This window comes from Pseudophryne corroboree, chromosome 2, assembly GCF_028390025.1.
Source record: "Pseudophryne corroboree isolate aPseCor3 chromosome 2, aPseCor3.hap2, whole genome shotgun sequence".
Taxonomy (NCBI): domain Eukaryota; kingdom Metazoa; phylum Chordata; class Amphibia; order Anura; family Myobatrachidae; genus Pseudophryne; species Pseudophryne corroboree.
Window position 1 is genome coordinate 376,865,764 of NC_086445.1, and position 17,354 is coordinate 376,883,117.

Here is a 17,354-nt window from a genome sequence, read left to right on the forward strand (position 1 = left end):
TAAAACATAGTCTCACTTTCTGCGCTCCAAATGTCCCCTTGTTTTAAACGGTCCTCACAGCGATGTCATATTGTACATGAAAAAGAGACAAAAAATACAATAGTGTAATCCTGTATGAGCATAAAAGTTCTTTCCACTGTGTTAAGGGAGAACTAGGTGATGAAGATGGTCCCAAAAGAGAAATAAGACGTCCACCTTCTTATAGGGTCACCCAAAGTGATGCCGTGAAGATACGGTAATAGATCCTTACGGGTATGCTTACTTGAAAATGGAAGATAGAAAGCACATAAAGGTTTCTTTTCCGTGTAGGTTATTTCCTCTGTGACACCGTATACTGAGTATGAATATCACTCATATGGTGGGTATGCAATTAAAAAAAGGGGAAGCCAATTAGGGCCAAAAGAACCCTTCTTTTATTAAAATATACAAATAAAACATAAATAGACAACCAGCCGTACCAAATGGGGAGCAGAGATGGTAGCCAACTGACATAAAGTGATCCGGATATCATAAAATGTCATATGCCCCCTTCAATGGATGTACTGGTTTAGGACATCAATATAGCACTGTATCAACGCGTTTCGGCGCTCTGCGGCGTCTTTGTCAAGATTTAACAGTGTGTTTCACTATAATAATATACAGAAAATCCAATAAAACACTTTCCCTTATTTACAGAAAATAATCATAAAAACAAATGTAGTCATGAAAACATACCACCGATATGCAGCCTCTCCTGTGTGGTCAGCTGAATGAAAAACTCCCAGTCTGACCTCTCTTAAATAGCAGAGCCTTAATTGGTTTGATCCTAATTAACCAATGAGCTGACCACCAGCGTGATAGACATTCACAGTAGCCAATAGTTTACAATTCACAAGGGACCTGGATTTACAGATTTGGCGCCAAAAGAGTTCACAGATCCCCTTCATGGCACTGCCCCGCATCTCATTTCCATGGCAACACGCCCGGGCCACAATACCATGATATAGCTAATTCCTGCTTCCTTTAAAACCTTCTTCGTATTACTAACCTGCGTCCCGTTCCCTTGGTAACACATCCGGGGCACAGACCAATACCATGGCTAGCATTACTTCCTCCCACTACCAACGTAACAACCTGCCGGCTGTGCATCCCGTTCCCCTAGTAACACATCCGGGGTCCAGACCAGTCATACTGCTCAAAACGTACTATCCTAACAGCTGAAAACGAAAGTGATCTAAACTACGTTTACAGTACTCACATGTACAAATAAAACCTGGTCCTGGGAACAAGTATCCCTTAATTTCGCTGCAGTCATGGGCGCGGAATTAAGGTATGGGGCAGGTTCTCATTTTTGCCCTTTTCCAACACGGTTCGCCGTGACTTCCGCCCACTTAATACGTCACAGTTATTCTCATGACCGGACCCGCAAAGCTCTCTATTTCTTAACGCATCCCCTCCATACTGATAGCCTGCGTCCCGTTTCCATAGTGACGCATCCAGGACACAGTTGCTTCCTAGTAACCAAAAACGGAGTCATCTATACTCCGCCTTTGGTACAAACATTTTCTAACAGAGCACCACTCTGGAAACAAATATAATTTAAAAGTCCTGTACCAACTCCGTATGATAGCGGGAATGGAACTATACATAGAATATTGCCCATACCCTACGTTATAAATGGAACAGACCCAAGCACACAACCTTTAATACGGCCCCCCCTAAACAGGGAAAAGTGATATGCACATAGTTAAAATAGCAACATAATGGTTATTGCAATATACAATGTACATAAATAAACTCGCATTTACATATAGAATTTTTTGTCTAAACACATATAATTATAACAATGCTGGAAATAATCTCCCTATATAGATAGAGGAACACTTGGGAATGATCCCAAAGTTCCAAAAGGTATAAGCCCTAGCAGAATGGACCCAACATCACTTTACAGAAACCACCTAATTTCAAAATCGTGGTTTAGACCATGAGGTCTAAGGCTGTTGAATTCATAGATGTTCCTCATTTCCGCCTTGGCTAACCTGTTATCCCTATCCCTTGTCCTCCAGTTATTTTGTATCCATTTGATTGCACAAAACTTTTTAGGCCCTTAACTGATTTTTCATGTTTCTCTTTAAAATGCAAGGAAAAGGGATGATTAACATTACCATTGATGATGTTTCGAACATGCTCGGCCCAGCAAATTTTAACCTGTCGTTTAGTTTTACCTATATACAATAAATTGCATTTGCATACTATGCCATAAACGACATAGTCTGTATGACAGATTATAAACTCGTCAATTTTGATGGTCTTCTTTTCCCAGCAAAAACTAGTCACTTTAGACTCACTGCTGGTACAGGCTTTGCAAAGTTTGCAGTCTCCACAACGATAAAACCCCTTATTTCTTGGAAGAAACCTCTTTCCATCCATAGGTAATGCACTAGATATCAGACTATTTTTAATGTTCGGTGCCCTCCTATATGTGAATTTGGGCTTTTTTGGTAACACTTTACACAAGATTTCGTCCTTCAATAGAATATTCCAGTTCTTTCTAACTATTCCTTCTATCCTTTTGTGTTGTTTGTTAAACTGTGTATGGAAGGAGACCTTAAAATTTGTGGTGTAATTCTTTCTATGTTTTTTAGTTTTAAGCAATGTTAACCTATCGATGCTGCCAACCTCCTCTGATACTTTGGATAGTTTAGAAATTTCATACCCTTTCTTTGCAAAATTAGTTACCATCACTGAGGCTTGTTCATTATATTTTGTGTTGTCAGAACAATTCCTGCGTAACCTGAGTAATTGACCCTTAGGTACATTCTCCAGCCAGATAGGTAAATGGTTACTGTACAAGGGTATGTACGTATTACAATCTGTAGGTTTTACATAATTACTGGTAATGAGGTTTCCATCAACTACTTCAATTTTTAAATCGAGAAAGTGAATGGAAAATTTACTGATATCAAAAATAAGTATTTACTTACCGATAATTCTATTTCTCGTAGTCCGTAGTGGATGCTGGGGACTCCGTAAGGACCATGGGGAATAGCGGCTCCGCAGGAGACTGGGCACAAAAGTAAAGCTGTAGAACTACCTGGTGTGCACTGGCTCCTCCCCCTATGACCCTCCTCCAAGCCTCAGTTAGGATACTGTGCCCGGACGAGCGTACACAATAAGGAAGGATTTTGAATCCCGGGTAAGACTCATACCAGCCACACCAATCACACCATATAACTTGTGATCTAAACCCAGTTAACAGCATGATAACAGAGGAGCCTCTAGAAAAGATGGCTCACTACAGCAATAACCCGATTTTTTGGTAACAATAACTATGTACCAGTATTGCAGACAATCTGCACTTGGGATGGGCGCCCAGCATCCACTACGGACTACGAGAAATAGAATTATCGGTAAGTAAATTCTTATTTTCTCTAACGTCCTAAGTGGATGCTGGGGACTCCGTAAGGACCATGGGGATTATACCAAAGCTCCCAAACGGGCGGGAGAGTGCGGATGACTCTGCAGCACCAAATGAGAGAACTCCAGGTCCTCCTCAGCCAGGGTATCAAATTTGTAGAATTTTACAAACGTATTTGCTCCTGACCAAGTAGCTGCTCGGCAAAGTTGTAAAGCCGAGACCCCTCGGGCAGCCGCCCAAGATGAGCCCACCTTCCTTGTGGAATGGGCTTTTACAGATTTTGGCTGTGGCAGGCCTGCCACAGAATGTGCAAGCTGAATTGTACTACAAATCCAACGAGCAATAGTCTGCTTAGAAGCAGGAGCACCCAGCTTGTTGGGTGCATACAGAATAAACAACGAGTCAGATTTTCTGACTCCAGCCGTCCTGGAAACCTATATTTCCAGGGCTCTGACAATGTCTAGCAACTTGGAGTCCTCCAAGTCCCTAGTAGCCGCAGGCACCACAATAGGTTTATTCAGGTGAAACGCTGAAAACCACCTTAGGGAGAAACTGAGGACAAGTCCTCAATTCCGCCCTGTCCGAATGGAAAATCAGATGAGGGCTTTTACAGGATAAAGCCGCCAATTCTGACACGCACCTGGCCCAGGCCAGGGCCAACAGCATGACCACTTTCCATGTGAGATATTTTAACTCCACATATTTAAGTGGTTCAAACCAATGTGACTTTTGGAACCCAAAAACTACATTTAGATCCCAAGGTGCCACTGGAGGCACAAAAGGAGGCTGTATATACAGTACCCCTTTCACAAACGTCTGAACTTCAGGGACTGAAGCTAGTTCTTTTTGGAAGAAAATTGACAGGGCCGAAATTTGAACCTTAATGGACCCCCATTTCAGGCCCATAGACACTCCTGTTTGTAGGAAATGTAGGAATCGACCTAGTTGAAAAATTCCTCCGTCGGGGCCTTACTGGCCTCGCACCACGCAACATATTTTCGCCAAATGCGGTGATAATGTTTTGCGGTTATATCTTTCCTGGCTTTGATCAGGATAGGAATGACTTCATCCGGAATGCCTTTCTCCTTAAGGATCCGGCGTTCAACCGCCATGCCGTCAAACGCAGCCGCGGTAAGTCTTGGAACAGACAGGGTCCTTGCTGGAGCAGGTCCCTTCTTAGAGGTAGAGGCCACGGATCCTCCGTGAGCATCTCTTGAAGTTCCGGTTACCAAGTCCTTCTTGGCCAATCCGGAGCCACGAATATAGTGCTTACTCCTCTCCATCTTATAATTCTCAGTACCTTGGGTATGAGAGGCAGAGGAGGGAACACATACACTGACTGGTACACCCACTGTGTTACCAGAGCATCCACAGCTATTGCCTGAGGGTCCCTTGACCTGGCGCAATACTTGTCGAGTTTTATAAACATGTGGAAGACTTCTGGGTGAAGTCCCCACTCTCCCGGCTGGAGGTCGTGTCTGCTGAGGAAGTCTGCTTCCCAGTTGTCCACTCCCGGAATGAATACTGCTGACAGTGCTATCACATGATTTTCCGCCCAGCGAAGAATCCTCGCAGCTTCTGCCATTGCCCCCCTGCTTCTTGTGTCACCCTGTCTGTTTACGTGGGTGACTGCCGTGATGTTGTCCGAATGGATCAACTCCGGGTGACCTTGAAGCAGAGGTCTTGCTGAGCTTAGAGCATTGTAAATGGCCCTTAGCTTCAGGATATTTATGTGAAGTGATGTCTCCAGGCTTGACCATAAGCTCTGGAAATTCCTTCCCTGTGTGACTGCTCCCCAGCCTCGCAGGCTGGCATCCGTGGTCACCAGGACCCAGTCCTGAATGTGCGGCCCTCTAGAAGATGAGCACTCTGCAACCACCACAGGAGAGACACCCTTGTGCTTGGTGACAGGGTTATCCGCTGATGCATCTGAAGATGCGACACGGACCATTTGTCCAGCAGGTCCCACTGGAAAGTTCTCGCGTGGAATCTGCCGAATGGGATTGCTTCGTAGGAAGCCACCATTTTTCCCAGAACCATTTCATTGATGTACTGAGACTTGGCTCGGTTATAGGAGGTTCCCGACTAGCTCGGATAACTCCCTGACTTTCTCCTCCGGGAGAAACACCTTTTTCTGGACTGTGTCCAGGATCATCCCTAGGAACAGAAGACGAGTCGTCGGAATCAGCTGCGATTTTGGAATATTGAGAATCCAATCATTCTGCCGCAACACTACCTGAGATAGTGCTACACCGACCTCCAACTGTTCCCTGGATCTTACCCTTATCAGGGAATCGTCCAAGTAAGGGATAACTAAAATTCCCTTCCTTCGAAGGAGTATCATCATTTCGGCCATTACCTTGGTAAAGACCCGGGGTGCCGTGGACCATCCATACGGCAGCGTCTGAAACTGATAGTGACAGTTCTGTACCATAAACCTGAGGTACCCTTGGTGAGAAGGGTAAATTGGGACATGAAGGTAAGCATCCTTGATGTCCCGAGACATCATGTAGTCCCCTTCTTCCAGGTTCGCAATCACTGCTCTGAGTGACTCAATCTTGAATTTGAACCTCCGTATGTAAGTGTTCAAGATTTTAGATTTAGAATCGGTCTCACCGAGCCGTCCGGCTTCGGTACCACAACAGTGTGGAATAATACCCCGTTCCCTGTTGCAGGAGGGGTACCTTGATTATCACCTGCTGGGAATACAGCTTGTGAATGGCTTCCAAAACTGCCTCCATGTCAGAAGGAGACATCGGTAAAGCCGACTTAAGGAAACGGCGAGGGGGAGACGTCTCGAATTCCAATTTGTACCCCTGAGATATCACCTGAAGGATTCAGGGGTCTACTTGCGAGTGAGCCCACTGCGTGCTGAAATTCATTGAGACGGGCCCCCACCGTGCTTGATTCTGCTTGTAAAGCCCCAGCGTCATACTGAGGGCTTGGCAGAGGCGGGAGAGGGCTTCTGTTCCTGGGAACTGGCTGATTTCTGCAGCCTTTTTCCTCTCCCTCTGTCACGGGGCAGAAATGAGGAACCTTTTGCCCGCTTGCCCACGAAAAGACTGCGCCTGATAATACGGCGTCTTCTTATGTTGAGAGGCGACCTGGGGTACAAACGTGGATTTCCCAGCTGTTGCCGTGGCCACCAGGTCTGAAAGACCGACCCCAAATAACTCCTCCCCTTAATAAGGCAATACTTCCAAATGCCGTTTGGAATCCGCATCACCTGACCACTGTCGTGTCCATAACCCTCTACTGGCAGAAATGGACAACGCACTTAGACTTGATGCCAGTCGGCAAATATTCCGCTGTGCATCACGCATATATAGAAATGCATCTTTTAAATGCTCTATAGGCAATAATATACTGTCCCTATCTAGGGTATCAATATTTTCAGTCAGGGAATCCGACCACGCCAACCCAGCACTGCACATCCAGGCTGAGGCGATTGCTGGTCGCAGTATAACACCAGTATGTGTGTAAATACATTTTAGGATACCCTCCTGCTTTCTATCAGCAGGATCCTTAAGGGCGGCCATCTCAGGAGAGGGTAGAGCCCTTGTTCTTACAAGCGTGTGAGCGCTTTATCCACCCTAGGGGGTGTTTCCCAACGCACCCTAACCTCTGGCGGGAAAGGATATAATGCCAATAACATTTTAGAAATTATCAGTTGTTATCGGGGGAAACCCACGCATCATCACACACCTCATTTAATTTCTCAGATTCAGGAAAACTACAGGTAGTTTTTCCTCACCGAACATAATACCCCTTTTTGGTGGTACTCGTATTATCAGAAATGTGTAAAACATTTTTCATTGCCTCAATCATGTAACGTGTGGCCCTACTGGAAGTCACATTTGTCTCTTCACCGTCGACACTGGAGTCAGTATCCGTGTCAGCGTCTATATCTGCCATCTGAGGTAACGGGCGCTTTAGAGCCCCTGACGGCCTATGAGACGTCTGGACAGGCACAAGCTGAGTAGCCGGCTGTCTCATGTCAACCACTGTCTTTTATACAGAGCTGACACTGTCACGTAATTCCTTCCAACAGTTCATCCACTCAGGTGTCGACCCCCTAGGGGGTGACATCACTATTACAGGCAATCTGCTCCGTCTCCACATCATTTTTCTCCTCATACATGTCGACACAAACGTACCGACACACAGCACACACACAGGGAATGCTCTGATAGAGGACAGGACCCCACTAGCCCTTTGGGGAGACAGAGGGAGAGTTTGCCAGCACACACCAGAGCGCTATATATATACAGGGATAACCTTATATAAGTGTTTTTCCCCTTATAGCTGCTGTATTTTTAATACTGCGCGTAATTAGTGCCCCCCTCTCTTTTTTAACCCTTTCTGTAGTGTAGTGACTGCAGGGGAGAGCCAGGGAGCTTCCCTCCAACGGAGCTGTGAGGGAAAATGGCGCCAGTGTGCTGAGGAGATAGGCTCCGCCCCCTTCTCGGCGGCCTTATCTCCCGTTTTTCTGTGTATTCTGGCAGGGGTTAAATTCATCCATATAGCCCAGGAGTTATATGTGATGCATTTTTTTGCCATCCAAGGTGTTTTTATTGCGTCTCAGGGCGCCCCCCCCAGCGCCCTGCACCCTCAGTGACCGGAGTGTGAAGTGTGCTGAGAGCAATGGCGCACAGCTGCAGTGCTGTGCGCTACCTTGTTGAAGACAGGACGTCTTCTGCCGCCGATTTTCCGGACCTCTTCTGTCTTCTGGCTCTGTAAGGGGGCCGGCGGCGCGGCTCTGGGACCTATCCATGGCTGGGCCTGTGATCGGTCCCTCTGGAGCTAATGTCCAGTAGCCTAAGAAGCCCAATCCACTCTGCACGCAGGTGAGTTCGCTTCTTCTCCCCTTAGTCCCTCGATGCAGTGAGCCTGTTGCCAGCAGGTCTCACTGAACATAAAAAAACTAAAACTAAACTTTTCACTAAGCAGCTCAGGAGAGCCACCTAGTGTGCACCCTTCTCGTTCGGGCACAAAAATCTAACTGAGGCTTGGAGGAGGGTCATAGGGGGAGGAGCCAGTGCACACCAGGTAGTTCTAAAGCTTTACTTTTGTGCCCAGTCTCCTGCGGAGCCGCTATTCCCCATGGTCCTTACGGAGTCCCCAGCATCCACTTAGGATGTTAGAGAAAGACAGCTGAATGTTCAAAGTATTAGTATTGAGATATTGGCAAAAATCCTGGAGGGTAGACTCATCCCCCTTACAAACAAAAATGATATCGTCTATGTACCGCCACCACCGCACCAGGTTCGCATCCCAGCCATGCCCTGCCCACACATGGGTGTCTACTGATTGAAATTGGTGTCTTGATTTAATTGGTGTAGAAAGTCACCAGTGTCGCGAATATAACTTGAACTTTTCGTGACGTATGGTTGAAGAATATAATCAACCCATTTGGCAAGTGGCTGTAATAATGATCCCTCGGCGGCAATGATGGGCCTACCTGGGGGTCTGACAAGAGTTTTATGGGACATTTGGGAGTGTCCACCGTAAGGAATTCAAAGAGTTCCTGATCACTCCATGAATGTTCAAAACCATACGTCACGAAAAGTTCAAGTTATATTCGCGACACTGGTGACTTTCTAAACCAATTAAATCAATTTACAGGCTTTGAGAATTTTTCCTTGCTAGCGACTATGGATGTACAATCGTTGTACACAGTAATCCCGCATAACGAAGGTATCGCCATGCTTAGAGAAATATTATCAGCAGATCCCAGTCCAGTGATGCCAACCGAGTATGTTTTAGATCTGGTTCATCTGGTGTTAAGTCAAAATCATTTCAAGTATAAGGAAGCATACTATATACAACAGTCCGGCACCGCCATGGGGTCTAACCTGGTGCCGGCTTATGCCAACCTGTACATGACACGCTTTGAAAATACATCTTGCCGGAATTTGGTGGCCAAATTCTTTTTTACAAACGTTTCATAGACTACGACTTTTTGGTATGGAGTGGCACTAAAGAATCTTTTGTCACCATGGTCCGGAAAATCAACTTGCTTAACACTCCTATTAAGTTCACGTTTGACCTATCGTCTGAAAGTGTGAATTTTCTTGATGTAACAGTCCGTATTGAAAATGGTCTGGTCACCACATCCTTATACAGGAAACCTACTGACCGCAACACCACGCTCCTGGCTAGTAGTTTTCATCCGCCAAGCCTCAAGGATAACTTACCAGTTTCTCAGTACCTGAGGGTCATGCACATTGATACAGATCTGTCGGTCAGAGAGCAGCATCTCACTGAATTGATGTCTAGATTTCGTGATCGGGGGTATCAACTGAAAATCCTGTCTAAATGTCTACGTAAAGCCCGGAATATCTTCCGTGGAATTAGTCGCACTAAACACCCCAGTGAACAACGAATGATATTTACTAGCAAATTTGACCAGCATTCTCATCATACGCAACAGATTTTAAAGAAACATTGGCCGATTCTTTCTTCAGATTCTTCCTTGCCCTTTACACATATGCCACCACCGATGATGGCATATAGTAGAGGGGCAAATCTTAAACAGCTATTGATGCGACCTACTATGGTGCCCAAAGAACGCCCAAGTATCACACAAATTATGAGCACCAAACCGAGTACTTACTCTTGTGGAGGTTGCACCACCTGCAGATTGATGTTGGTCGGAAAGTCTTTTCCCCATCCACACTCTGGCAAACATATCAAGATTAAATACCATCTCCATTGTAAAATGGAGTATGTTATATATTTACCAACATGCCCATGTGGACTTTATTACGTGGGGTTAACCTTACGATGTTTCCGGGACAGAATGGCAAATCATAGAACCACCATCAGAGCTGCGCTTCAGACACGGAAAACAGACAAACCGGTGGCAAGACATTACATGCTTAATGGACACCAAGTGGCTAATCTAAAATGTATGTTAATTGACTGGATTCCCCCATTAGATTTGGGAGGGGATCGCCTTCTTCTACTTAAACAGCGTGAAGGCTACTGGATTTCAACTTTGGACACTGTTGTGGTCTGAATGAGTCGTGGTCTGAATGAGCACAATGCCCTCAACATCTTCCTCTAGGTGCCCAGAATATAACTTTATTGGGTTTTAGGACCTACTTAATATAATTGTGATCCTAAAATATATATTAGATACATACTTGTATGTGTAGTGGCATCATCTGGGTACCCTGTGGAATGCATCACTTTGCTAATCAGTATTGCTTTTTTTGTTATTCTACATCTTAAAATGTATGATTATACAGCTACTTTCTATTTAGCTTTTGTGAATATACAATAGTCTATTTCACCCAGTTTCTGTATATGTGCATTTCATTCTTCACATTCTTTTTATATATATATATATATATTTTATATATATTTATATTTCATTGTATGTAGTTATATGTTTTTCTTTAGCATCGCGGGCCCCTTGTGGACTGGCTGTATGTGTCCTATTTTCTATTTACCTGTTTGTTTCATTATGACATGTGTTGTACTAGTAGCGATTGTGGGCTACGGAGGAATGTGGAACGCAGGCGTTTCCGCCCTGGATGGGCTGGAACGCACACTACTTCCGCCCTCCCAGATTTGCACTGATGGCTCTGACGTTGGCGCTCGCTGCGGCGGGCGGAAGACTCGTGTGGAACGCATGAGCTTCCGCCCGCGGCAGATGGAGCGCAGGCTGCTTCCGCCCTGCTATATTTACTAATTTATTCCTTCACCTGGTGCTCGTTTATGCTCATAAACCTCTGGGCAGCTCAGCGCACATTTGTATTGTTTGTGGCTGCATTCAGTATAGTTTATCGCTGTAATGTGATTTGGTTGGATTTAGGTCTTATACATGCCCTGACATCACTTCCTGTCTGAATAGTATAATTGGAGCATGTGGCAGTGGAGCTTTACACAGCCCTGTCTTGATGCTCTTATGTGCCTATGTGATACCCGGGCAAATAAAGGACAATGTTATTGGGTGAGTAGATGATCTTTTACCTGGTGATTATGTCCGCTTTACACTATCTGTGTACCGGGATACCAACTTAAGATGGAAGTTCGTTCACGATACTTCGGAGATGTAAGGGATATACGTCTGCACAAGTGGGTTGTTCAGGGAGCAGTCAACTCAACTTCGGTTTATTAAAGGCAGTGGGAAAATCAAACAACTTGAATAATAGTAATACGTTACAGTAAATCATCAAGTACAGATAATAAACAGTTGGTCTTCACACCGTAGATTATGCCAATACTGTCATAGACTGTTTAATTATTCAGGTGTTGCATATCCCATCACCGTCCTTCTCAGCAGTTATGCACGTTTACCTGAATTGGTTATATTGACTTATTATACTATTCAAACCTTAACTCAAATATTCAAGCTGTTACCATCAAAATATGCATGCATAAGAAAAACAGTTTGTTACCAGTTACAATTATCTGATTACCCTTACTGAATATCCCATGTATTCAGAAGTATTAGTACAACTTATGTTCTTCCGCCTGTGCACAGGTCTGTAACCCCCTTTAGAGTGTGTCCACACGTGGATATATATGCATATATATATTTAGTCTTTCTTAGACATGTCCCTGTAGTGTAAATAAAGGCCTGTCCTCTCTGTGGCCACACTGAGGGAAAACTGATCCACTGCCTTTCCCATTCACTCTGGGTAGTTCTGTTCAGGCCTCCTTTGCACTGTAACCTGGCTGTCACAGTTCATCTGATGTACAATGTCACTGGTCTGTAAGGCCTGGCAGATAAGCATCGGTGGCACCAGCACTGTGTGTGCTGTCCTTTCTACTAAGACTTAGGGCATTTAATGTAAGAGGAGGCAGTTTGTGCTATTGCTGGCAACAAGTTATGCCGTGCCACAGACAAAAGTGGTTCTATACTCCTGGAGTAGTGCCAGCTGCAATGTTTGTAGACAGTGTGTGAGCAGGGAGCCTGTTTACTTGAACAGAATCCTCCCTGAGGATGGAGTTACCTCTCAGTGCTGTCTCTGGCTGCTGTATTCACAGCACTGTCTCTGCATGGATAGGGCATTCTCTGTAGCTGCTACTTCCTCTGTTCTTATATGGGCAGTGAGCTGTTACTGATGAAACCTCACTGATCTCACTCCCTCTCTCTCCAGAGGAGTTCCTTGCTGTTGCTGCTGGGACTTGCACAATGATACTAGTGCTGACAGGATACTCTGGAACTGACACACAGGAACTCAGCCTCTGCAACTCACTCAGGATCCCACTGCTTGTTCTGCTGTCCTCTCTGCTGTCCCAGCTTACAGCACCCCCCAGTCCTCACACCAATCTCTCCATCACTCCACCCTTCCTCTGGGTTCTCTCTAGGGATTGGCCAATCAGATGAGAGGTGTGGGCTGTGTCCTCCATCACACCATCCACTGTTGCTAGGCTCCAAGAAAAAGGGGGGAAAGGGTAAAGCTGCAGGTTATGTCTGTTTATATGGCAGCCCAGAGTATACAGCTGTCCTTTTTGGCAAAAAGTCTGGGCTACACAGGTTCTCATAGGGTCCTACATGGAGCACCTGGTACAATAAGGCAATGTACATGTCAGTTGAAGGGAGCATGAGTCCTGTAAGTTCTGGGGGATACCACACTCAACCCCGCTTGAATGATGCGTGTCCTCACGCATTCGTCTCTCCACATAGTCATAAAGTCATTATTTTTTTTTTCACAACATTGACATTTTACTGACATGAAATACATTGGGTTGCAGGTACTGAAACAATTATGTTTTAAACCTCAATGCATTTAGTAACTGTAGAGCAAACAAGTTTGAAAATCACATTAGTATAATCATTACAGATCAGACATGAGAAGGGTCTATAACTAATGGGCTAGAACCCCTGTGCGCCTCTTCCCTGGCTTTCTCGATGCCTGCTGCAACAGTGAGATAAATTCTTCACCACTCATTGAGGTGTACTCATAGTCAGGACGATGCAACTCTGGAAAGAGCCATTTCACGGCCTCTTTAGCTTCCCCCTGGGTTTTTGCAGGATGGTGAGGTTTAGGGATGAGCATAACTGAATCTGATGCATTGGGTTTAGAGGATTCTAAGTCTTCCTCTGTGGCCTTGTGGGTCACTACTTCTACTTCCCGGTCCTGATCAGTAGCGTTTGAATGAGCCGGATTGAGGTAGGCCGTATTGGAATTGGTGTCTTCCATCATCGTAGGTCCACACCGAAACGACCGAACAGTTTCTTGCAGGTTCTGTTGCGTATATCCACTTGGTTTCTCAAGGTTAGCTGTTCTTCCCAATAATGCACTCTGCGATTCGGCATTAGGATCCTGTTGACTGCATACAGATGGCCTCTGGTTTACACTTTCTGTCACGTTTTCTGTGGAATGCATTCCATCTCCATGGCATCGGTAGTGACGTGGATGACCTCCACGGTGTGGATGGCACCAATAATGCCTGCGATCTGCTGCATACCTGCTGCCCTTCACTGGAGCACCACCTGGACCCGTGACGTTGATTGCTCGTAGACCTTTCTCTCCCCTGATTATGTCAAATTCCACCATCTCTCCCTCTCCCAGGCTGCGATAGTATTTTCTGGGGTTGTTCCTCTGTATGGCCGTATAATGAATGAATGTATCTTGCTTGGTGTCATCACGATTGATGAATCCATACCCACGTCGCACATGAAACCAGATGACCTTTCCTGAAATTTTCCTTGTGTGGACAGGAGTGTCGGTATTTAATATGTCGGTTAACTAATCTGCATTTATATGGCATTGCCTGCCATAGTGTGGCCATCCTTCTTCAGAGGTTGGTTTTAACCTTATTGTGTCCCCCGAGGCTCGGTCTCCGTCCTCGGGGCATTGGAGTTTAAATGTTCGATCTGGTCGCAGTTCCTCTCAATATGCCCTATTGCCTGGCATCGATGACAAACGGGACGACCCTGGCTGTCGAACTGGTCTGAAGGCCGCCGCCCGTACTCTGGAGGTGGTTCCCAGCATCTTCTGGCCGACCTCTGTCGCTCGGACCTCCATCTAGGTTCTCCAGAATTGGGTGTCGGTGGTCTCGCTAGGAGTTGCATTTCTCTCTGGATCTCTGCCATCCCCACCGTTAACTCTTCCATCTGCTTGCGTAGGGTTTGTATCTGATCTCCTGAGGGGTGCTGACTACTCTGCACCACTGGATCTCTGACTCGTTTCGGTCTTTCGGGACTGGAAGCAGTAGCTCCCATCAGCTCTGAGGATTCTCTGAAGTCCACCAGCTCTGGGTACTCTTCTTCTCTTCCCGATTGGTTGCCAGTTATTGTGATGGCGGCTTCCTTGAAGTCTAGGAAGGTTTTCCCCGGCATTTGCATTTTGAGTAGTCGTAGTTGGGTTTTGACACTCTCCCTTGAGGCTCCTTCAATAAACTGAATCGTTAGCGCTTCGTCTGCATTTCTGACTTCATCTTTGTCAACTGCTTGGATCGCTCTTAGTGTTTCTTGTAAACTCAGGGCGTAGTCTCGGAGGGTCTCGCCCGGTTGCTGTTTGCGCACATACAGCTTCATTTTTAACTCGGGGAGGGTTTTTGTCTCAAAAGTAGTGGACAATCTCTTTAAGATCTGGTCTACCTCTTTCTTGTTTTCAGTGGGCCAGGATATGACTTCTCTTAGAGCTGACCCTGTGAGTTGACCTACCAGAATCTCGACTTTCTGCTGTTCGTTCAAGGTATACAACCGGAACATAGATTTGAGTTTATTTTTGAATTCTGTAAACGTGGTACACTGTGGCTTGTTGGCATCTCCGCTATAGGTTGGAAGCCACGGCGCCCCAAAGTAGTAGGGTAAGGTTGTTGGAGCATTCGGTGTCGTTGCCGGGGTTGCCTGTTGTTCTTGTTCCTGGTTCTGTACTACCGGTGGTGCTCCTCCTCCTGCAGCCTGTTGTTGTTCCATTTTTCAATTAGTGAGTTTTCTCCTGATTGCACTCGGATCCTGTTCGTTGACGCCAAATGTGATACCCGGGCAAATAAAGGACAATGTTATTGGGTGAGTAGATGATCTTTTACCTGGTGATTATGTCCGCTTTACACTATCTGTGTACCGGGATACCAACTTAAGATGGAAGTTCGTTCACGATACTTCGGAGATGTAAGGGATATACGTCTGCACAAGTGGGTTGTTCAGGGAGCAGTCAACTCAACTTCGGTTTATTAAAGGCAGTGGGAAAATCAAACAACTTGAATAATAGTAATACGTTACAGTAAATCATCAAGTACAGATAATAAACAGTTGGTCTTCACACCGTAGATTATGCCAATACTGTCATAGACTGTTTAATTATTCAGGTGTTGCATATCCCATCACCGTCCTTCTCAGCAGTTATGCACGTTTACCTGAATTGGTTATATTGACTTATTATACTATTCAAACCTTAACTCAAATATTCAAGCTGTTACCATCAAAATATGCATGCATAAGAAAAACAGTTTGTTACCAGTTACAATTATCTGATTACCCTTACTGAATATCCCATGTATTCAGAAGTATTAGTACAACTTATGTTCTTCCGCCTGTGCACAGGTCTGTAACCCCCTTTAGAGTGTGTCCACACGTGGATATATATGCATATATATATTTAGTCTTTCTTAGACATGTCCCTGTAGTGTAAATAAAGGCCTGTCCTCTCTGTGGCCACACTGAGGGAAAACTGATCCACTGCCTTTCCCATTCACTCTGGGTAGTTCTGTTCAGGCCTCCTTTGCACTGTAACCTGGCTGTCACAGTTCATCTGATGTACAATGTCACTGGTCTGTAAGGCCTGGCAGATAAGCATCGGTGGCACCAGCACTGTGTGTGCTGTCCTTTCTACTAAGACTTAGGGCATTTAATGTAAGAGGAGGCAGTTTGTGCTATTGCTGGCAACAAGTTATGCTGTGCCACAGACAAAAGTGGTTCTATACTCCTGGAGTAGTGCCAGCTGCAATGTTTGTAGACAGTGTGTGAGCAGGGAGCCTGTTTACTTGTACAGAATCCTCCCTGAGGATGGAGTTACCTCTCAGTGCTGTCTCTGGCTGCTGTATTCACAGCACTGTCTCTGCATGGATAGGGCATTCTCTGTAGCTGCTACTTCCTCTGTTCTTATATGGGCAGTGAGCTGTTACTGATGAAACCTCACTGATCTCACTCCCTCTCTCTCCAGAGGAGTTCCTTGCTGTTGCTGCTGGGACTTGCACAATGATACTAGTGCTGACAGGATACTCTGGAACTGACACACAGGAACTCAGCCTCTGCAACTCACTCAGGATCCCACTGCTTGTTCTGCTGTCCTCTCTGCTGTCCCAGCTTACAGCACCCCCCAGTCCTCACACCAATCTCTCCATCACTCCACCCTTCCTCTGGGTTCTCTCTAGGGATTGGCCAATCAGATGAGAGGTGTGGGCTGTGTCCTCCATCACACCATCCACTGTTGCTAGGCTCCAAGAAAAAGGGGGGAAAGGGTAAAGCTGCAGGTTATGTCTGTTTATATGGCAGCCCAGAGTATACAGCTGTCCTTTTTGGCAAAAAGTCTGGGCTACACAGGTTCTCATAGGGTCCTACATGGAGCACCTGGTACAATAAGGCAATGTACATGTCAGTTGAAGGGAGCATGAGTCCTGTAAGTTCTGGGGGATACCACACCTACGCTGACTTCCTGAGACTCCTGTGAGTAACTTGGATTATGACCCTGTGTTTGATTGGTGAAACATATTAAATGTATGATTTTGTGACCTGCACTTTTATGATATATCATTTTGTTGTAGTAATTCTGGAGGAATGAACATCTTTTTAGACGGATATCTCGACCTTTGCATATGCTGTGAGTTAATTGATTGATTTGTTGGATTAGACATTTGGAATGCTTTCATTAATAACCTCCACCTGACCATTATTTCTATATCTAGGTCATATTTGATTCTACTACGTATGTGTAGGCTTTGAATTATGCATTGAGTAAGCTATCTCTTTGTTTATATGCATGGCGGTGAC

At 45.4% G+C, this 17,354-nt stretch overlaps 1 protein-coding gene across 1 annotated transcript; it reads right to left on the reverse strand.

The window, feature by feature from the left end:
• Positions 1–11,485: 11,485 nt before the first annotated feature.
• LOC135021206 (uncharacterized) lies at positions 11,486–16,990 on the reverse strand. Its single transcript, XM_063953227.1, has 3 exons — positions 16,381–16,990; positions 12,364–15,528; positions 11,486–11,511 (listed from the first exon to the last, which is right to left on the reverse strand). The coding sequence occupies exon 2, from the start codon at positions 15,279–15,281 to the stop codon at positions 14,175–14,177; it is 1,107 nt and encodes a 368-aa protein (XP_063809297.1). The 5' UTR covers positions 15,282–15,528; positions 16,381–16,990; the 3' UTR covers positions 11,486–11,511; positions 12,364–14,174.
• Positions 16,991–17,354: the final 364 nt, after the last annotated feature.